The sequence below is a fragment of the Argentina silus genome (genome assembly GCF_951799395.1).
Source record: "Argentina silus genome assembly, chromosome: 17".
Taxonomy (NCBI): Eukaryota; Metazoa; Chordata; class Actinopteri; order Argentiniformes; family Argentinidae; genus Argentina; species Argentina silus.
Genome location: NC_139671.1, coordinates 3,148,556 through 3,171,855, shown reverse-complemented (window position 1 = coordinate 3,171,855; position 23,300 = coordinate 3,148,556). Strand labels below are relative to the sequence as shown.

Sequence of the window (23,300 nt, the reverse complement as noted above, 5' to 3'; positions counted from 1 at the left end):
GCTCCAACTCTGCTATATAGTGGGAGGTAATGGGGCCAGCAGCTTAGTTTAGAAAAAGCTCCTTTCAGAAATTCCAAACCTACTAGTATAGCCACTATATATATTACTGTACGGTATATTACTGGTTCATTCTTGGGAAGCGATGTTTAAATGTTATTATTCAACTATTTCATAAGTTGTGGCTTCACGCGCAATTGTCTTGTCAACACTGCAACAAACGAGTGAGGAGACTAGGTAAGTCATGTGAGAATGGACTCTCCGGACGTCCCAAGCATCCCAGTTAGCACTAAACAAGTCAACGACGTCGGTTTACGTTATAAACATCTGGGTTCATTGTTATTTGTTATTCTAGGAGCTTTGGAGTTTCAATAAGGACGTCTGTGCTTTAGTATAAAGCTGCTTTCACACATTATGTTTATACACCACGTAATTATAGTTCCCACAAAATGCTCCCACACAGGCTGTAAACATGTCATTTTGTGACCGGCATATTTGTCTATTGTCACAACAAACTTTCCTAGGGGAATGTGCAGATCCCTCCCGTTCAAGGGTAAAGTGTCTCGTCTAGAAATAAAATTGCAAGTTTAAGTTTAAGTTCTGAGCCGAACTGAGGTTTTGGAGAAGACCCCTGGCTGGTCCTCTGACACAGGGCTGAACTGGGATTGTATTCTGCAGTTAGCTAATAATAAGAATTACTATGATAATAATAATAATGAATTTTGTATTGCTTTCTCAAAAACCCAAAGCGCTTTGTGACAGTTCAGCTCAGAACCCAAACATATCAATAAAACATCACAATGAATCAAATCAGGATATGATGTTACTGTACAATCAACAGTACATTACACATTAAGGAACCTCTTCCACTAGGTGTCCCTGTTGCTTTCTCAATATCTCTTTCTCCCTCTCTCTCTCTATTCCTCTCTCTCTCTTTCTCCCAACCTTATTGTATCCTTTGGCTAACAACATGAACATACAATTTAATATAATTTCACTCTCTGTTGTATCATATATATTTGTCAATGTGTACAAGGTGTATTACCATTTACTTGCATGGTTAATTCATGTATGTGTCTTAATGCACATAGGGGTGGGTGTAGTCAAATTCCCACCACTTATCTAACTGTATTTGGCATATTCTGCATCTATCCAGTCAGGGATGTTGTGTGGTTTTGTGGTATCCTCTATAATCTTGACATTACCTCACAGGTACACACCAGTGCAGAGTACCGGCACCTCAGATTTACTGTTGAGATAACTAGGCTCAGCTAATGCTGATCACCCAATGCCGGTTTTCCAGTAACAGTATTGAAGAAATCCTCAGACAAGAGGTTTATAACACTATGTAAATACTATTGGTGTATCATTTTGTCTTGACGCTATTCAACCTTACCATATATAGCAAGGCCACCTATTGCAATGAACAGTGTGAACAGTACCATAATGCTATCACCTACTTGACTGTGTCGTATCTGTTTGACCAAAATACTGTATAGCTGCGAGCCTCAACAAAACAGGGTTCAAGCCATGTAAGCAACACAAGGTTATGAAATGGCATACGCTAGGGAGCAGAGAAATGGTTGGTTTTGGTAAGGGTAATGGGCAGGGAAGGGGTTAACAGAAACTGGTCATCACAGGCAAGGGCAATTTCAATTACATGTTTCAGGTGGCCAATGTCTACAGGCAACATGGTCTTTGCCTCCCTCTTCTGGCCACTTGCTGACATAACTAGAATTCCCATCATACATCCATCTCTTTATCACCCAGTGACATCAGCCCTATTGATAATCTGGTTCGATGCTTTGATCATATCAATTTGTGGACGTCACATATTTTCTTGCAATGGAACAAACATAAGACAGAGGTTTTAATTATCGGAGCAAAGGTCCAGAGAGAGATACTGTGCACTAACTTAAAATCCCTGGCACAAAACGCCAAAAACCTTGGCGTGCTTCGAGACCCTGATTTGAATTTTGAATCTCACATCAGTAATCTCACTAAAACCGCCCTTTATCACCTTAGAAATATTGCTAAAGTGCAACCGTTTCTCTCCCAGGCAGATCACTAGCAGGCTTGATTACTGCAATGCTCTCCTTTCTGGTCTACCTAAGAAAGCTATAAATAAGCTACAGTGTACTAACCAAGCCCAGAAGGAGAGCACACATCTCACCTGTCCTAAAGTCCTTTCATTGGTTGCCTGTCAGTTTTAGAATAGATTTTAAGATCCTTTTATTGGTGTTTAAATCACTCAATGGACTAGCGCCTGAATACTTGTCAGACATGCTTTTAATATATGCTCCCTCTAGATCACTCAGGTCCTCTGGCACTGGCCTTTTAGTGGTTCCCTGGGTGAGGACAAAGAACTACGGGGAGGCGGCATTTAGTGTCTATCGTCCTCGCCTCTGGAATAGCCTGCCAGAGGAGCTGAGGGCGTCACAATCTGTAAACACCTTTAAAAGAAATCTTAAGACATACCTTTTTAGCTTAGTATTCTCTTAATCTATTTTATTTTAATTTACCCGAGGCAAATGTCTTCCTTGTGAGGACAGGGACCAGCACACCAAATTTCATAACTCTAGGTCAAACAGGGTGGCCAGGCTGGCCTTTTGAACTTTGAGTGCCTATTAGCGCCACCTATAGGCCAATGGGTCCCATTTATTGTTTCTGAGTAGTCGCTGACATGGACTTCGATATTGACAAATCAAACATTTTGACCAGTCAGTTCTTCCGATATTTGGCAAAGTGAGGAAAGAATAATCATAATAATTCATTAAATTATAATAGGGTTTCAGCCCCTCTTTTCACAAGCTACAAATTTGCATCAAGGACTGATAACCTCCGCCATGGTGGATTTTTTGCTGTCTTCGAATGCTTCACTCTGTGAGCTACATGTGCCATGAGCATATTACATTCAGTGTCCAATCAAAAGACATGGTAGTCAGAGGCCCGGGGCACATGCCCTATATGTCGTAAATCTGTCCATGTGAAGAAGGTTAAATCATTCATTGTAATGGATAATATAGTGTCTTCCATAAAAGAGGCTTCTTTTAGCTCTACACTCCAACAGTGTCTAGTGAGACCAATCTGAAAAAAGAAAACATTGAATTAAAGCTGAGAATCTCTACTTTAATCTCATAGTAATTGTTTGATAAACTGTTGGAGTATAGAGCTAAAAGAAGACAAAATGCTTCAATGTTTTTTTTCCAAAAACAATTCAACACCGTTTCCGTTTTGGAGCATTTTCAATCCTCCCCAAACAGTATTTATCATATGCAAGGTATTAAAACTAAATAAAAGGGTTTAACTCAGTACTAGCACAATAAATATCTTTATTCATAGAATAGTCAAAAGAGATTAAATTAGATTCTTCACCATGCCAACAAATTAAAAAAAGAAACATTTTTCCAATAGAAGCTAAGGCCCTGTTTAGAAACAACCCCCAGCCTCTCCACAACCCCCAGCCTCTCCACAACGCCCAGCCTCTCCACCTCAAACACTTTGTAGATCTGAAAGGATTGGATAGGTAGAAACAAGATGGCGGTACCTTCACCTTGCCCTCGTATAGGCTAGATAGGCTAAACTAAAGCGGAGGAGTTAGGGCTTGTTTCTGCCAGTGCTGATATCTCTGTAAAGGAGCTGTATACATGTATTGTTCACAGCATTCAGAGGGTTGGAGGGAAGAGGGCTGGGGCATTGACAACATACATTATGCATGTCCAATGTCTCATGTTTGGTCAAATGATACAGCAAAATGCAACTTTAATAGGCAGGCATAATTATAATTTGCATTGATTTCTACATTTAAAAAAATGCAGGACACTTTGAAGCATGCACATAACATACCAAACGTCCTGGACATGGAAAACAGCAGCACCTGTGTGTAGTAGAGTACATACTAAACAAAGATAAACCCTTAAAGGAATAGTTCACTTTTTACACTGTTGTCAGATGGTTCCTTACCCTGAAAGTAGTCCATGGGCCAGGAGAAACTGTAATCCATGGTTCAGAGTTGTTTAAATAGCCACTACTAACTTAAGTTAACTTTAGCCACCGCTAAGATAAAATCAATGGGTGTGAATGGAATCAGTAGACAAATTTTAACATTGCATGGCCAAATCAACTCAAACAAACTTTCTGAACTATTCCTTTAAATCTACATTATGGAAGATTTGCCTCTGGGAGTGGTCTTGGGCCAAAAGCGGTCACCTTAAAGGGATGGTTCACTATTTTTACACTTGTAATTGTTTTTCCAGTTGATGTAGGACCATCCAGGGCCTTTTTCTACATTCATCGTTAGAAGCCACATTAGTGCATAAGATCATCGTTAACCTTTTTTTCGCTGTTTCCCAAAACCCTCGTAACTAATTACCGAGCGTGTCAGACCACTCATACAGCAGCAATGTCCATTGTAAGGTGGACTTTTGCTGTTCCGAGTCACTTTACACCTACAACATGCCCGTCAAACACAGAAACAATAGTTTTTCACCTCCCTGAGACCTCCGACCCCCTGAACTGATGCTACGGGAGAATTTGCATAATTTCAGCCATCAGTTCTAAACGTGGCGCTAATGTGCAGAAACGAGTTCCTGTCGCATGTCCGCAGTGTGGCGTGGATTCCACACAGCCCAATGCCACAGGCACTCGATACATAATTAAATTAAAGTCCCTTCCGTGGCTGAATGAGGTAAGACCATGTGACAAAATAGGAATTCCGTGGCTGAATGAGGTAAAAACAGCGATTCGTTAATATATTCACGATACCGCGATATCTCTCTTCTCTTTAAATCAGGGGTCTCAAACTCAATTTACCTGGGGGCCGCTGGAGGTAGAGTCTGGGTGAGGCTGGGCCGCATCAAGTATTCCACAAAAACCTGCCGTGAAGAGAAAGGTTGGCGACGACCACAGACAATTTCAGGAAAAATTCGCTAATTCGCGTTGAGCTAACTTGTCAACAAACACCACCGAAGCTGTGGCGAGCCTGAGCTATGGTCGCCCAGGGCAACGACTCGGCGAAAAGGCGCGTGTGAGAAAAACGCGCGGGCCGCACGAGCACTACACTATGATGTCAAGTAGGGGGCCACAAAATATCGTCCCGCGGGCTGCGAGTTTGAGACCCCTGCTTTAAAGGCAACTTTGTTTAATATTTGCAAACAAGCATATTAAGGAATTACTAATCAATAAGCTGTTTTGAAACCTGCAAATGTGATTGAGAATATTCTTTATTTTGACCGCTTATAGATTTCATAATCTGATGTAATCGCTTGATCTTGTGCACATAAAAGTAGCCTAAACCAAATCTGTTCAATATAGTAAACATTCATACAACGGTTTCACAAGAATTGAGAAAGCCGACGTTTGCCGCTGTTGTGTTGAGATGCGCTGCCATAGGTGGAAATAACATCTCCAAGAGCTGCTCTCGTGTCAGAACTGTGTAACTCCTCATGTGAAAATAAGAATTGGAACAGAGAAAACTTATCTGAGTGCCTATTGTTGATTCATAATCGATGTGTGTCCCTCTGTTCTTACGATGCTCTTAAGATTCACTGTTTTCTCTACAAGGTGTTTTGGTAAACAGATGTTACGTGGTCGTTTTTAAGGAACGCTTCGTTAAAACTCTTGCGAAAGCTTAAGTTTCACAGCTATCGGGGAACGTGGCCCCAGCTCACTGTAATGAAAGCCAATGGGGCAAGCAGACTCTCACTCTATAAAGCTAAAATATATAAATTTCGTAACAGTCAAAGCAAAGAATAAAGTGCTAACATCTTTTCAGCAGTAGTATGTGCGTTTATTATGCGCTTTTGCGTTTAGATTCCTGTTGTACCTCCTGGTGGAAGTCATGGCGGGTAACTCCCCTGTGTAGTAGTGTACAGTAGTAGTATTAGTAGTAGTGTAGTAGCGTAGTAGCACATACAAGCCACTTCTTTAGATTGCTTTAGATTAAAAAAAAAAAAAGGAAAAAAAAAAGCATAAGAGTAAGCATCTGTTACGAATAATTGTGTGCCGATATTCGAACATACAACCTATATACTTATATCTACTGTATATTGTCAACAGTTTCTAAAAGGACATTTAGTGAGTCTCCTTGCCTTGTTCACTGCCAATACAGTGAGCTGGAGCATGGACAGAGGCAGCTGTACTTGCTTATTAACAAATATATGAACATTAAAAATATCTGAATGGTCCTGCATCAGTGCCAACAACTGAAAAAACAGTTTGCCTGAAAGTCTGAAAATAATGAACCATCCCTTTATTTGTCTGAAATATTTGGCCACATGCCCAAGAGCATACACATATTTTGCCAAAGTAAGGAATGTGTGGTTTCATGATGCAAGAAATGTATTGATATGTATCATATGACTATGGTAACCATACAGTCAACACTCAAGCTAAGACTTTGAGGTAAACAATTAGCAACTTAACTTCTATAGTGTATCTGTAATTACAAAAACAAAGACAAAGGAGATGCAGCTTTCATAGTCTGTGGAACCAGGCTTTGAAACAGCCTACCAGATATTTAAAAAACCCCATTAAGAACACCTGTTCAGACTGGCTTTTATTTAAGGGAGCCTTGTATCTCTATTGAGTGTATTAATATGTATCATTAGTGGGCTTGCATAGATGAACAATGTTATCACAACTGTATGTCCAATGAATGAATGGCATGCATGAAAACATGGTTTTATTTATCAATTTACCAATTTTGTCAATGTGAAACCTAACCAAACCAAAACTTTCGGTTTTGGTGGATATAAATATCTTGCTTGTGTTTGCCTATGTTTAACAAACAAGCAATGCGCCAGATGATTTTCATCAGAAAACACCTCCATTAATGGTGTCCCTGCCATGTCAAGGCAAACAGGTTGAAGTAGATCAGAAAACTGCCATCTTTCAGTGGTAAGAGGAAATATTCATGTAGGTCCAAACTAACAATTTAGATACGAACAAGAAACATCAAAAAGCATCCAAACAACTTCTCCCCTTGATATAACTCCTTGGTTAAATAAATGAGGATCATTCCATTCCTCTCCCCTGAACTCCAACACATGCATGCAAGTCCTCTATAAACATACTCCACATAGGCTCTGCATCTTTGTAAACATTTTGTATAAAATATTATTATAGTATATGAAACTGAGGGGGAATGTGTGGTTGGCACTCTCGTTGTAATAAAAAAACTACACTGACCAGCTAAGCGAGTTTAGAACACCGATGTCCGGTCTGGAAGCATAACTAATCATTACTGTTTTTTAGGTGCTATTCAAGAAACTAAGGCACAGATTTAATCAACCAATAACTTCAACTTTAAATAAATTCAATAAATTCATGCAGTCTCTCCCAAATACTTAATGATGATAGCCGAACCAACAACAAGTGCTGCTAACACAAGACAACTGTTTTTTTTGGGGGGGGGGCAATGGAGCAAGGCAGCCATGATTGGGAGGCTACTTTGCCCAACTCATATTTAGGGAAATAACGCCCCAATGTCTTTAATTTCCAATACCGAACCCTAAATCCAAGTAGAGAAGAATTAGGGATATTTTAGCCAAAATCAGACACAAGTGTTGGCTGATTCTCGGCCTTGTACGAAGTACATATTATTTTAAATGAAAGCTCTTTACTCGCATTAGCTGTTTGTGCTCAGTATAGAGAGCCCATAGTCTGGACCCCAGAGGAGCAGGCTTAACAGACTCACAACCCTGAATGTGCATTAACAAGTCAAAAACTGTCAAATCCCTGGGCTACTGTACTGGAGGTACTGTGAAAAGTATATCTTAAAATATGTTCTGCATGCAGTCAACTGCATTCATGTAATAAAAGCAATTACAATCCAGGTTTCTTTGGCAGGCCAGAATCCAGCTGGACATGCAAGTGTGTATTTACATGGAGACTATTTTCCATCGAACATAGTTTCCCTTTTAAGAAGAAGAAATGGGAACTGAAATAAGACCAAATAAATACATATTATAATCAATGTTTTTTTGCTCCCATTCAAAATGGCCCATTGTCTATCTCTGTGTCCGGGGTGACAGGCCTGGACACCGTGAAAATATCCTGGCATTTGATTTTAGTCTTGGGGGTGGAGACCAGTGGCAGTGTGGGCCTCCTTTTCTCTGAGAGCAATTTTAGTATCTCGCTCACCTGGACCTCAAGTGCCAACAAACGGCCACTCAGGATCTGGATGTCCCCCTTCAGCTCCAGTTTGGCATCCTGGAGTGTGGCGTGGAGCAGGGCCTGTTCGGCCAGGGGCTGGAAGGTGTGCCCCAGCCTCCCCTCGCTGCCGACCCCAGCACCAGGTTCAAAGGGGCTTCTCTCCATGGGACTCCTCTCGTAGGGGCTGCGTGCGTCCCCCGCCCTGTCGATCCGCAGATCACTCTTTGTAATGCCACTGTCACACGAGTCTGTCTTGTGTAGAGTGCTATTTTCTTCTCCGCCCTCTCCTGCGCTGCTGCTGCCACCCCCGCTCATATCCCCACCTTCCGCCTCTTGACTTTTGCTGTCCTCCGTCAACTGTTCCGAGGACTGGGACCCGTCTCCCCATTCTTCCTCTTCTTTCTGCAGCTGCCTTTCTTGCTCGACGGGGCCTGGTGGCAGTGGCACTGTAGAGGCATTTCTAAACTGTATCCACCCTCGACCACCGCCCCTGGGCCGTACTGGGCTCGTGACGGTCAGACAGTTCTGGTCCACCACACCAAGGCTGGATTTGAGCTCCATGACCTCTTCATTGCCAGAATGGACAAAGGCCAGGGAGCTCTGCAAAGGGGTGATCCCAGAGACGGTAACCACGCTGGACTCACCTCCAACACTCCTTCCACCCGTGCTGGGTGTGCCATTCTGCATAGGGGTGCCATGCTGGAGCTGCAAGGGGTGGGTGTGGCACTGTGGGTGGGGGTGGTGGAGGGACTCCACCTGCAGCCTGCTGTGGTCCAGACCACACTGCATGCGACTGTCCTTCTGCTGCTTGAACTTCTGGAAGAGCTTGCGGACTGGGTGGTCAACAGGAATAGAGAGCGTCACTTCGTTCTTCTGGCGTCGGCGATCCTCCTCCTCCTTCTTCATGTCAGAGATCTTTCTGAAGATTATCTGTGGAGATATTGAGAAGTTATGACATATCTGTGGTGAATCTCCATTAATGAACATATGTCACAAGGACATGGATTTCAGCTTAGGATTGGATACACAAAGCAAGCCACATGCCACTTGGACAATGATAACTGTGAGTGGTGTTGTTAGAATGCCACCAGAAGTGGCAAAACTGAGGCAGAAGAATGCTTCAGACACACAGGAAACACTTGAAAATATGCTTCTGCTGCGTGAGCTCGCCTCACTGACATTCATGTTCCACGGCCGGTGTAGCATGTCTCCTTGACGACCGTGAGTCTGTTCCAACTGCGGCTAATGAGGCGTGAGAAAAACGGATACACTGGGCTTGCTGTACAGTTTGGCCGTAAGGCGTAATGCATACCCAGTGGGGTTACCCTTTCTCGCCTTCTATCTTGACCTCCTTTGACTGTGCATTAGCGTGCTGCCTAGTAAAGCTTTGATCACACACAGTGTTAATTAGATTACGTTAATTAGTTGTCCAGGCCCTTTGCTCAATGCCCTGGGGAGGCATGAACTGCAACGGACATGTAGTTGGCTCTTAGCTTTGAGATGACATTTCACAGAGATGACATTTCTGTTGGCCAGCATGGTTGTAGTGACGTCAGTGCACTATATAGTTTTTTTACCTTAATAAGGTTCTCAGTACCATTTCTAGAAACCATTTGGGATTTCCGTCCTGTTCATTTTAATCTTGCCACAATAGGAACCTGAGGCATCTCACCATGTTGATTTATGTTGAACTAAGAGTTGTGTTTCCCAGTGTATTCATCTAAGCATGGAGGCCACTACACCAACCATGTACTGTGTAGGTTTGTCTGCACTGACGTCACTACAACCATGCTGGCCAACAGAAATGTCATCTCTGTGAGGCATTTAGTCGTTCGACAGGTAAAAATAGAGCAGTGCACAGCACCCCCCCCCCCCCCCCTCACCCCCTCCCCCTCACTGCAGTCACATGTCACCTCTCATCGTCTCATGCACACAATACACCCAGCCCCGATGTCACTTCAAATTATTCAACTGCCACTTTTTTTTTGTCCGTTGGCGCTTCAGAGGCTGAGAGTAAAACACAATTGGTGTGAACAGCAAGGCTGTTCAAGGAACATCTGAGACTTGCAGCAAAGCCATCTGAGCAGTTTGCATTAAACGTGCATTAAATAGTACTGCCTAACCTAACCTAACCTAGCCTCTGTAGACTGAGGATGTCCTGCATTGATTGAATTGGGCTGTTCAGAACCTCCCGGAGAGCTGCCGAAATTGCATTTTATTGGTTGATTTTAATATTTCCAAGGTGGGAAACTTAGGTAACATGTACAATGAGTTTCCCTGGGGAAATGTCATAGTTACCTATTTCTGAGAAGCAAACAAAATCTCATTTGTTAAAATATTGTTCCCACTTCAAAAGCACTGCATTCGCGTTGGAGTTATGACTTCACTAACCAGGAGCTACACGTTCCAGAGAACCAAACAAACATACAAACATTAGCCATCCTCTACGTCCACTTTCCTTTAATTCTATTTTAATTCTTTCTCTGTAGCAATCGGAAATCCGACTGTGATCTGAGTCTGCAGCTGACTTTGTGTTCCCACCTCCTAGTGTGTGTATTTAACAGGTACAATCCGTCTGCCCGAGGCTGGCTTTAGGGGCCTTAACCCTCTCAAGTTTTTTAATGGCATTTCTGCTTTATTGGGACAGAGACTGACAGGAAGATTGGGTGAGAGAGGAGGGATGACATGCAAGATATGTCGAGGGTCGGAATTGAACCAGGAACCTTGCAGTTATATGCTATGTGCTTAATGTGCTACGCCACCAAGCACCCTGCGAAGCCATTTTTACAAATGTAATCTGACAACCCTCCTCTTTGAAACTGTTTTGTTTTTTTCCGCTAGGATGTATAGAACTTTAACTGCAGCGATCTAAAGACAACAAATCCTCCTAGTATTGAGTGACTGGAATGACTTAGCACAGACAATCAGCTCTCATGTACGCTTTGACCGAGAGAGTTGCATTCAAATTGATGTTGTAGTGGTGGGTCTTTGTGCACCACACTGACTTGTTCTGATGGGCCAATCAGGGAGGTAGAAACGGACCTCCAAAGTCAAGTAGGTAAATCCGAGGAATCGTTTCACTGAGAGACAGGCGTTTCCCCCCCGCTGGTTAGAAGCACTGGACGGCTCTGGCAATATGCAAATCATGCCTGTGTGAGCTTCACAGCCTGAGATACGGCAAACTGTCATATTTGGATGGATGTCCTGATGGATGTTTGTGTATTATAGATATTTTAAGATGGACTGGTGAAAAAAGTTATTTTTCCCAAATGGTATTAGTTCTGTTTGATCTGTTCTGGAATCATGTCAACGTCTCCTTCTTATTGCTCAAACTTGAGATTCTGCCATTATCTGGCATTGAAAAGATCAAATGATTTATAGTTAGCTATAAACCAAGTGATATGCCATTTTCAAAACTTTCACAAAAACACATGAAACCTATATAACTAAATTCCCCTAACTGTCCTGAAAAAGAACTTGGCACTTTATAGCTCATGTCTATTGGATTGTTATACAACATGAATTTATGAGAAAAGGGGGAGGGGGGGGGGGGAGTTCTGAAAAACCCAAAAAAATTTGCTTAGACTCTTGAGGGTTCAAATACATTTGGTCCAACTAACACATTCCAATTATTCAAGATGATTTGTATGCTTCAATATCAGAAGGCTATTATGGAAATAACGTAATTAGAAATCATCAGTTGTCATGAATTGATCAAGAAAATACGTTGATGTTGATGTTTTTAAAGGGTGTCATGGTGTGTCAAGGGTGTCATGGTAAAGGAAGACAGCTTTAGGGCTGAGTGCTTGAATAACGATAATCAAAAGCTCTCCTCAGAGACATTAATTATTAATTTTAGAGGAAAATCTTGCAAAGAAGGCAAAAAGACATGTAAACATCCCCACACCATCACATCCAAGTGAAAGTGACAGGAATCAGTGAGAGATACATAATTGTGGTATTAAGGGTTTAATATCTATCTATTTAATCTCATCTCTCAATAGAGCCCAACGTGCATTTAGCATTGTTCCCCAAGTTGCTAGCAAACCTAGCTGGATACTAGATTACCAATATGCAATAACTGGTGGTGTTTCATTCATTTGAAGACTCAAAGTAGGCGCGGAGATGTAATGTATTTTTAGCTGTTCAGCACATCCCTAGCCACGCTAGAATTCACAGTCATTTTCACCCTTTTGGTTAATTCCACTTTGACAGCCAGCCTTCTCTGCTAGCCCACTCAAGTTTGGTAGAAATGTGATGCAGTTCCTAGACTTTTGTGTGTGTGTGTGTGTGTGTGTGTGTGTGTGTGTGTGTGTGTGTGTGTGTGTGTGTGTGTGTGTGTGTGTGTGTGTGTGTGTGTGTGTGTGTGAGCGCATACTCCTTACCCGTTTACGCAGATTGCAGGTGAGGTACAAGTTGCGGGAGAAGGAGTTGGCAAATGCTGTGTAGAACTCCAGCACCTTCAGCAGAGCGTCCCTCCGGATGACATGGAGGTCGCAGTAGGTGAGCGCCCGCACGTTGGCACAGGCATGCGCCAGGGTGGCTTCCTTCCAGAAGACGTCCCCAAACACGTCTCCCTTACCTGGAGGGGACGGGTGAGAGGAAAGGGCCATTTTGTTAGAAACACTCAATGATGCCTTGAAATTGCTCGAAAGAGCTTAGAACATACAGTAGGGTCAGAGTTTAAAAGGTTCATGCCTGTAAGACGATATCGCTGGAGTACCACGATATACCACGATATAAAAAGCAATTCTGGTTACGTTTGACGGGAGAATAAGGTAGTGGTTAGTGTGAGTGAAAAGCATGAAATGATCGGATCTCAGGTTTATGACATAAGGCCTATAAACAGCTCAGATAAGCGTTGCATATATTTGTCAATTCCAACTCATCCAATCATGCACTGCAATCTACAGTAGCAGGCGCCTACTGTATGTCACGGAGCTAAGATAAATATTCTCCCGTCAAAAGACACCATAATTGCTTGTTTAACACAAGATCACATGATAAAGAACATTCAGTGAAGAGCGCTGTTTTTGTTTCCAAACACACTTTCTGTTTTTGTTTCCAAACACACTTTTGTTTGTTTACAAAAAATATCCACATATTTGCCGCTATTAGAAAAATAGCATATATATGTTTTCAAATGTTCAGAGTAGCCAAAGATGACAGCAAAGCACAAAACTGCATGCTTCTCCTTTAAGTTTTGTAAGTGACAAGGTTTTTTTTTTGGGCACTGGGGGTCTGATCCACTAAGCATTTTTTTCCAGAAGAAATTAAACATAGAAGGTAACGTTTATTTAAATTTCAAATAAAGGTTAGGAAAGAGAAATGTAAATAAACACAAATTAAAAGTTTTGTTCTTGGTGTTTTATCCCATATTGAAAATACTGCAAAACAGGAATCAGGCCCTGAGAGGGGAAAATGACGGCCAATAGGTGCTTACCCAGTATGGCAATGACCTCATCGTCCTGAATGACCTCCAATGACCCAGATACTACAAAGCAAAGGGTGTCCACGCTTTCGCCAGCGTGGAATATGAGGTCTCCTGGTGCGCAATGTGTGGTCTGAAACTCAACGGCCAGGGAGCGCAGACAGCCGTCACTGGCCAGCCGAAACGCTGGGTGCTCATTGAACACCTGTCTGTTGAGGTGGACACAGATGTCTGCTCGCATGTCTTTGGGACAGATTGACAGGACCTGAGGGGACGCAATGGGAACATGAGCACAACGTGGTAAAACTGGAGTAAAAGGATTATCTGAACTGTATGATTGAAACAGATCATTGTCAACACAGATATAAATTAATGTAGAAATAGTGAACAATCCCTTTAAGTATCATTAGAGAGCTTAGCTTAATGATAAACCAAACATGCTCAAGGCAGACAGGGCCTATGCTTGATTCTGGGACCCTAGATGAACCATCATCTCACATTCACTTCTAATTGGATCCAGCTAGAGCTAGAGATGGTAAACAATTCCACAGCAGACGTTCCACGTTTGTTTTGTTTATCTCCAGAAAAATAGCCGTTGGAGTAGTGAATACGCTTGGGAGTGAATCCAAACAGCTATTAAACCCTTAACCACCCGCTGGATTTATTGATCTCTACCGGATATTCCTCCCAGTCCATCAGCAGTCTGTAAACCTAATGGAGGTGAAGTCGAATGAGAACGTCAGCAGGACAAAAGCTTTATGTTCAATGAATCGATAGCGGCCATTCTGTTTGATGTACTCCCCCCCTCAACGTAGACAGGTAATAGAGGCGATGGGCCAAGATAATCTGACTGCTACAATTATGTTTAATGAGCATGTTAAACAAACAGCTTCCCAATAGCTTACTAAAATCAGTTTTGTAATTTAAGTTTCATCACAAAAAAAATATGTTTTTATCACAGAGACCAAAGCCAATTCTAACAAGCTATGCAACTGCAGTATAAATGTACACAAACTACACTATATGCACATGCATACCTAGATAGCACACAAACGTCTCTGCGATCTTGGCCTGAGATCAGAAAATCTGCATTATAATGTGTTGTAAGTTTAAACAGTAATTTCATTAAATATTGATATTTTATCCTTTCTTCAAATCATGTATGTAATTGTCAATGTGATAATATAACTATGTGTGGATCACTATGTGTAGATCATGTGTTGTGATTATTCCAATATACAGGAGACCAAGAAAGATGTCTCCCAATCTCCCCAACACTATAAAACATTAGTTGATTAATGTGTCTGATTAATTGATTTATCAATTAATATAGCCTAACACTAATCATTATCAGCATTATTATAATTCTATTAACTTACCCTGTCTGTGTCAATGCCTTTGGACATAGCCCAGGTGGAAACAATGTAGTCCATGACCCGTTCACTCAGTCCTTTGGGCACCTGGTAGAGCTTGAGAAAGTCTCGCACGTTGTTGAGTATTTCGTGGTAGCGGTTAGTGTTGGTGTACATCTGCTGGAAGATGGTGGTGACATTCCCAAAAATGGTGGCGTACAACAGGGCTGGAAGACAAGATAGGTAAAAGTATTATTATATTCAAAACCCACCTGTTCAAACTGGCATACTATCTATAAATTGGACACTCTGCACTTCACTTGTTTTTATCTTAATGTGTTGTTTGTTTTGTTTTTAATGATTGATGTCATGCTTTTGCTTTTACTTCTCTTCTGTAAGGTGACCTTGGGTGACCTGAAAGGCGCCTCCAAATAAAATGCATTATTATTATTATTATTATTATTATGGCTACTGGTGACACAAATAGCAGGAATGTCATTACACAAATGGTGGAATGCTCAATGTTGTGTGGTGGATGCCGCAATGAGCTGTGTCTCTCGCCTTTAGCATTGCGAAACAACACTCATGTAGCATGCACACAGCGCAACCAAGTTTGTTTATTGAGTTAAAAAACGTTTAGCATGTCAGACCGCAAAGTAGCCATATGTGCTGACATTTCTTGGAGAAAGACATCCTCTGCAAAGAAATGCTTTGCAGACTGAAGTCTCTGTCCGACTCAGCATTTTACGCCTCTGTCCTCTCTCCCTGTTTACAATGAAAGGCTGCTCTTCCCCCCCTCCCTCTTCCCCCCCAGCGCAGCACACCAGGTGATGTTGCCATGGGAACCCTCTACCAAAATAGTTTCCTAAAATAATTGTCATTTTGCTCCCAATAAGAAAATGGGGAGATTGTTTTCGGAGGAGTGGGTGGACCAGATCTGAGGCACAGAGCAAATGGCTGCAATTCAATGAGAGATTTAAAGGGGCAATCAGGGATTCAAACAACAACAAAGCATAATGCTCACCACTTATTTTGGTAAACAGCTGAGGGATGAGGCTGGGAAGTACTCTAAAACTCAGACGGAGCTACGGATGCAAGGACTGACTGATTAGTTTTAACCATGTTTTGAAGCGAAACAGTGGTTTTATGTCATGTTGTGAGCCTGTTGGATATTAGTTAACAAGGTGAAATGACGATCAGATCGTCCAGGTTGAACCTACACTTAAGCTTAAGTTTATGTAATTATCCTGATTTTCATTACGACATAAACATAGAGGCAATTATAGTACAGCATATGAATGGAGTTCACATAATCACTTCAGACAACATTTCATATCTACCCAATAAGATTTGTAATTATGGGGGGATTATTGTGCTCTTGATAGTAATTGATAAGACAGGGTTTCAGTGGTTGCAGCCCTTGAACACAGAAAAGTCAAACAAATATTTTGTGAGCAAGGTGCCTGCAGCTTTACTAAAGCTGAGCATACAAAATCCACTGATTCCTAGAGAGAGAGAGAGAGAGAGAGAGAGAGAGAGAGAGAGAGAGAGAGAGAGAGAGAGAGAGAGAGAGAGAGAGAGAGAGAGAGAGAGAGAGAGAGAGAGAGAGAGAGAGAGAGAGAGAGAGAGAGAGAGAGATAAAAAGACTGCAGTGATAGTACTATAGTATTCCAGTAGCAGTTTAAAGGTTATGCGTTGGGCTATTTATCTTATCATAGGTCAAGGTGTTGCTGTTAGTAAATATCAAAATGGATTACTACTGGAATACAATAGAAGCACTGTGCACCTTGCTTGCAGTGCATTTTAGGCGGGACGGCCGAAATGTACACAAATCTGACCAGGGAATTAACGCTTGGCGCAGTATCATCATTTCATAACAAACTCTTATGTAATTTTTCTTATGACAACCAGTTTATTCCAATGAAATGCTAAAGTAGAGAGTCACATGTTGAAGTGATTTTAGCTTCATATGGTTTAAGTATTGTATGTTTTATAACTAAGTGAATGTGACGGCTGTTATTTTTTATTTATCATGCTAATACTGTATACACCCCAGGAACACCTGAGCGTGGTATAAAGGTGTGACAATATAGACCCCGCCCAACCCTAGACTCAAGGACACTATACAGATTACATCCACAGGTAAAGTGTATCAATCCATTCCATCTCGACGGTGGCACATAGAACAGCAAAACAAATACACAGAAGTTTGGGTGAAATTTAAAACCATCAGGATGTGACAATTACTGCAAACCCTCCAATTCTCTTGTGACCCACAGATGAATGTTGTCCTCTACATATCTGCCTTATTAAGAAGCAGAACACAGCAGATAACAAATTGCATCCAATTAGGTGGCCTAATGAGGCAATGGTGCATTTGTAAGCCTTAGGCAAAGACCCTTTGGGACCTGTATTTCAAGGAAACAACAATTAGAACTGCCTCTATGCAACTCCCCTGTGAAACCTTTTAAGTTTACACACACGTGTACGACCGCACATGCACACACGCACAGCTCTCAGAGACTGGAGTCAAGTCCTAATTTGGAATGCACATTTCCTCAGCAGGAGTACTCAGTGCTGGAAGCTGCAATGACCCAAAAGAGTCAGTTAGTGTCGCTTATAGTGAGTTGTATCCACTCAGGGGGAAGGAGAACTTGGACTCTATTCTTGGGATGAGACCAACAAGGTTCACCTATCTAACTTGATGCCCTGTCACCACACCCACTATCGATGTGTGGAACTCACTTGATTGATGCCATGGTGTCACTTATTGTGACAGAAAGCTCCCCAAACACGTCAGCTAACAGGTGAGGAATCAGGGGATGATTAGGCTACTTCTCAGGAGGTATGATATTGGGAGATTGAGAGGCTGATATGGAGAACATTGTTCCACTCACTCATTACTGCAACGTCCTCCGCTTTCTCGTCCCTTTTTATTTGTATTTCTTTCCCCTGCCCCCACCCTCCTGTACTTGGAGGACATGAAAAGAGAATAATAATTATAATTCTACTTATTGTACAGTTATTTACATGGTAAGGTACATATACTTACACATACTGTATACACATATACACGCATATAGACACTTATAATTTCCCATCATTGCCTGTATTGGTTTCATAAGTGAATCGGCCAGTCAACCGTCCATTCCATATCTTATTCCAACCTTCAGAATGTAAACAGGTCAACCCAACTAGTCAGGATCTAAGGAAAGATGAACGGAGCAAAGTACAGAGAGATCCACGATGAAAACCTGCCCCAGGGCACTCAGGACCTCAGACTGGGGCGAAGGTTCACCTTCCAACAGGACAAATGACCCAAAGCACACAGCCAAGACAACGCAGGAGTGGCTTCAGGACAAGTCTGAATGTCCTTGAGTGGCCCAGCCAGAGCCCGGACTTGATCGAACATCTCTGGAGAGACCTGAAAATAGCTGTGCACCGAAGCTCCCCATCCAACCTGACAGAGCTTGAGAGGATCTGCAGAGAAGAATGGAGAAACTCCCCAAATACAGGTGTGCCAAGCTTGTAGCGTCATACCCAAGAAGACTTGAGGCTGTAATCACTGCCAAAGGTGCTTCAACAAAGTACTGAGTAAAGGGTCTGAATACTTATCTAAATGTGATATTTCCGTTTTTTATTTTTAATAAATGAGCAAACATTCCTGTTTTGGCTTTGTCATTATGGGGTATTGTGTGTAGATTGATGAGGGACAAAAAAATAATTTAATCCATTTTAGAATAAGACTGTAACATAACAAAATGTGGAAAAAGTGAAAGGGTCTGAATGCTTTCCGAATACACTGTATCAAACCTCCGTAGGTAGGCTAAATACAGAGCAACTGAGCGGGTGGAGGCTGGGGCAGTGGGTGGGACAACCAACAAGTATTGCTCTTATAGCCAGTGGCTATATGAGTTTGTTGAGGTATTTCTCCAAGAGAGAGCCAAATGCAGAGGTGTGTCAGGTAGCTAGCAAGCTGCAGATACATTATTAGTGTTGCAAACTCGGTTGTTTTTAAGCCTTGTCCCTGAACATGCGATGCATGTCTTTGCATACGTGTGAATCAGCTGTCCGTCAACTGACGCAAACTTCATATGTAACTGTTGACAGCAGTGTACAGAAACATCTTGTCTGGTCGAGTACAAGGAAATGCCTTCTCGGCAGGCAGCATTGGGCACCAATTCAGGAAAATGTGGAGTTAGCCTGCCCAGGAGACGGTTTGGTGATGCCAGAAACTGGCATCACCAAAGCTGCCTAATATAGGCCTATCTAGCGGAAATGGTCATGATCGTTAGAAATTACTATTCTTTTGTAAGAACAGACAACCCCTGCTGTCCACGCCATGATATCGTGTCCAAATTCTCCTTACGTTTTTTAGGCTTTTTCTCTGTGCATAAGAAAACTATGGCTACAGCTGAAATGCCTCACTGTTTCGTCGCCAGCGGCATTTCTGCCGTTGTCCTGGCAAACAAACATTTATCGGGGAGGGTGAGAGGTGAGAGAGCTACCACCCAGTATGAGAGCTACCATCGGGTCTGCTTATGCAGTGTACATTGCATGAAGACAGCGCGACATGGAGAATTTGTTTTTGTAGTTTGAGACATTCATCAGTTAGAATCGTTTGCGTTTGTAAAAATCGCAAAGTGTCCGCCTGGCTGAACGTACTTACATGGGTTAGCCCGAGTTGAGGCTGTATTTGATGCTTGCTAACTCCTTTATCTTGCTTCATGACATACCCCTATTATTATTATTATGATTAGGACAGGCTATTGATTGTGGAGGGACCTCTGTGTAATTGCTCAGCTCATCCCACTGTCCTTTTGGGGTTTTGCGGTTTGATGAGCGGGGTATGGTCTTTCCTATCCAATTTCCATATCATGCAAATAGAACATGGTGGAACACTCACGGTCTCAGACAGCCCTCTGGCCCTTCATTGAACTGCTCCTTGTCATTTAACTGATGGCAGTCACTACACACTGTCTTATTACAGGTCATCAGACATGAAGCACAAACTTAATCATGCCACTAAGGGCTGGAATATGGCACAATGTTAAAATCAATGCCTTAGAGCAACTTGCCTTGACGGTGACGGAGGGGGGGGTGGGGGGTCATAGAGAAACAGAGAAGACAAGGTGAAAGAAATTGCAGATAAATGCACAGTGATGGTTGAAAGGGGCAATGCAACGTGAGAATGATACAGAGAGAAAGGGGAAACGGAGCACCGTGCAAGATACTTCGCAGAACTGACAGAATCGCCACACAGGTCAACGGAGGGGTATCACGGCCCATTCTAGGTCTCGGCTCATCGCCTCGAGCACAGGACTGAAAACATCAGATTAGCCCCCTCTCGCTAACACTTATCCCGCTTTCTCCCCCCCTCACTCTGTCTCCTTCTCCGCAGCTCACTGAATAGTCAGCACAAAGTATCAACAGCCCCTGAAACGAGGATACTCTCGCATGACTCTACAGCACTTAATCACCACAAAGCCCCATCGACTGCTTGAGGCTGGCCCTCATTCAAACCCTGCCTGACAAGAGGTACAGAGACACTGGAAAAAGGCGAACGCAAAGCAGTGTAGGGTACGCACTGATCTGGAGTAACATTTCTATTTATGGAGGACAAGAGGGTCATACGTACGTCAAGATTATACTCCCAACAATGAGTGTACCCACTTACAAAAATGTTGCGCGGAGTCTTTGGGCTCCCAATTTTCTTCCGCTAAAGAGCGCAGTGCATCGCTAAAACCATGTGCAAAAATATATATATATATATTTATAAAATAAAATAAATTCTTAATCGCATTTGTTTTTATGAGTTTGTTGAGGTATTTCTCCAAGAGAGAGCCAAATGCAGAGGTGTGTCAGGTAGCTAGCAAGCTGCAGATACATTACCCTGCTGGGTAGGTTATGTAACTTACAGTAGCTACAGGATTTAAAATAATAGCTATAGCTACCAGCAGGTTGCCTAAATAATTACTTACGAGAGAATGATGAAGAAAATCAATAGAAATTGTTGCTATCAAGTATATTGGTTCACTTTACCAGACAGGGAGACAGATAGGACCAGTGATGGATATGTCTACGGATAGGAGAGGCGAGTGGAGCAGAGCCAGGAGGGCAGAATGAAGGAATAGATTATGGAGAGGAGAGAGAGAAAGGGAGGAGAGGGAGGAGGAGTGAGGTCGCCAGAGAAGAGTGAGGTCGCCAGAGAAACACAGGTAATCTGGATGGGACCCAAAATGGGTTGTATTTCCCAGATTCATTTGATGTCTTTAGCTGCTGTTGGTAGCATTCCCCACACTGAATATTGTTGTAAAAAGTCACCAGTACAGACCGTCTAACAGCTGTATTACTCCGGACCCCAGATCCCAAAGATTCGGGCTCACCACTGCTATAAAAAAATGCATTACTGCTAAACTTGTCTAGTGCAATGTGCGTATATGAGATCTACTGTATCTGATGTGTATTCATGGACAGTGGGCAATGCGGGATGTGTGCATGCATCATGCAAGGTAAATGTATGAGATGTAAATTATTAAGTATGAACGGGCATTGTGCAATATATGAATCACGTGTTATGTTGAATGGAGTGTACAATTGTATGTTTACAGCCAATGTAGATGAAATTGTGTATACAGACGCACTGTGTGTCCAAGACAATTTTCCTTTAGGGAAATAGTTTATCGTAACTTATCGATTACCACCACAGACACATTAAACCATGCAACCGTGTAAGAATGTGAAAACAAATAGGAGTATATTTGACCGCTTCATAATCCCTGTCCTCAGTCATAAATGATTTAATAGGCTACCCGAGGCCTACATTTAATTTGTATAAATCTAGCAATTATTACAATGACTTAGACCCTCTCCATGCCGCAAAGTATTATAATGAGTTTAGAAAAGTTATTGGAGCATTAGTATCCCATTAGTGCTGCCACACCAGCCAAACAAATCACCTTGTCAGCAATAATAGTAGAAATAATTCCTGGCATGTTTGTGTATATTTTCTCACAGCTAATGGGGACTTTAAAAGTGTAGTATTGTGTCATATATACTTCTGTGTGCAGTGTAACTGATTCTCCATAGCTGCAGGTTGGAGAGCGGCTGGGTGATTTAAAGTGTCAGCAGACAGGAGGCCTGGTCCCAGTAGGACAGTAGGACCCAGTAGGACATGCAGTGTCTGTGGGTGAGACAACGCTGCACCAGGAGGAGCCCCAGGGCCCAGAATAAGACTCGCCAAGTCAGCATACGCTATCGCCTCTGTTCAAATTAAAATGAAATTCTGGCCAGTCTGCAGAGGTGTACTATTGGGCAGCAGCCAAGTGTGTGTGTGTGTGTGTGTGTGTGTCTGTGTGTGTCTGTGTGTGTGTGTGTGTGTGTGTGTGTGTGTGTGTGTCTGTGTGTCTGTGTGTGTGTGTGTGTGTGTGTGTGTGTGTGTGTGTGTGTGTGTGGAGGCAAGTGGGGCAGATTGTTACGTAAGAGAATGTGTGTACTATAAATTACATGGGACAGGTCTCCTGAGCTCCATCCTGGGCCCAGTGGTGTTCACACTTGCTCCCTTTCTTTCACACACACAGACACACACACACACACACACACACACACAGACACACACAGACACACAGACACACACACACACACACACACACACACACGCACACACAGACACACAGACACACACACTGCATTAATGATTCATCCTGATTCTAAATACAATATTTGTGGAAAAAATAACTATGGTCAAAATTCGGATCTTCCACAGACACTTACATTACGAACATCAACTCTGTATAATGTCTGATTGATCCTTCTATCCCTATCACTACTGAAAACACACTTGTCATTAGAATAGATACTTTAGCTACCATGCTTTCAAGGAACTCACCCCTGAAGGGTGGAGGACAGTTCAAGACGTTTTACACAGCTTGTGTCAAAGCCATAGTGCCACTTATTGTCATGCCCTCCACTTCCTCCTAGTCGGTGCCTCTCTCTTGTCTGTCTGTCTGTGTCTGTCTGTCTGTGTTGTGTGTGGGCGTGGCCAGGCTCCAGTTCTCTGTTCATGTCATCATCTCCACCTGCCCGATCTACACACCTGCTGTTCATCTACTAATCATCTGGCTGTATTTAAACCCCCGGCTTACCATCTACTCATCACCAGATCGTTGTTTTGTGTTCTTACATCTTCGTCTCGTTCTCGGCCTCTTAGTCTAATAGATACCTAGTCTTCGTGTTTGTTTTGATGTTCCTTTCTTTATGCTCCAGAAACCCTGCCCGGTTATCACCTGTCTGCCCGCCTGCCCGCCTGCCCTGCCTGCCTAGTCTACCTGCTCTGCCTGCCCAACCTGCCCTACGTGCCCACCTGC

General features: G+C 42.6%; 1 protein-coding gene across 1 annotated transcript in view; it reads right to left on the bottom strand.

The window, feature by feature from the left end:
• Positions 1-7,989: 7,989 nt before the first annotated feature.
• Positions 7,990-23,300, bottom strand: part of LOC310817753 (voltage-gated delayed rectifier potassium channel KCNH5-like) — a gene marked incomplete at both ends in the record, with an annotated part of 40,300 nt that continues 24,989 nt past the window's right edge. Inside the window, 4 exons of the mRNA XM_083688453.1 lie at positions 7,990-9,081; positions 12,537-12,733; positions 13,595-13,847; positions 14,962-15,161. Of these exons, the coding sequence (XP_083544579.1) occupies positions 7,990-9,081; positions 12,537-12,733; positions 13,595-13,847; positions 14,962-15,161 (1,742 nt within the window). The remainder of the gene's footprint in view (positions 9,082-12,536; positions 12,734-13,594; positions 13,848-14,961; positions 15,162-23,300) is intronic.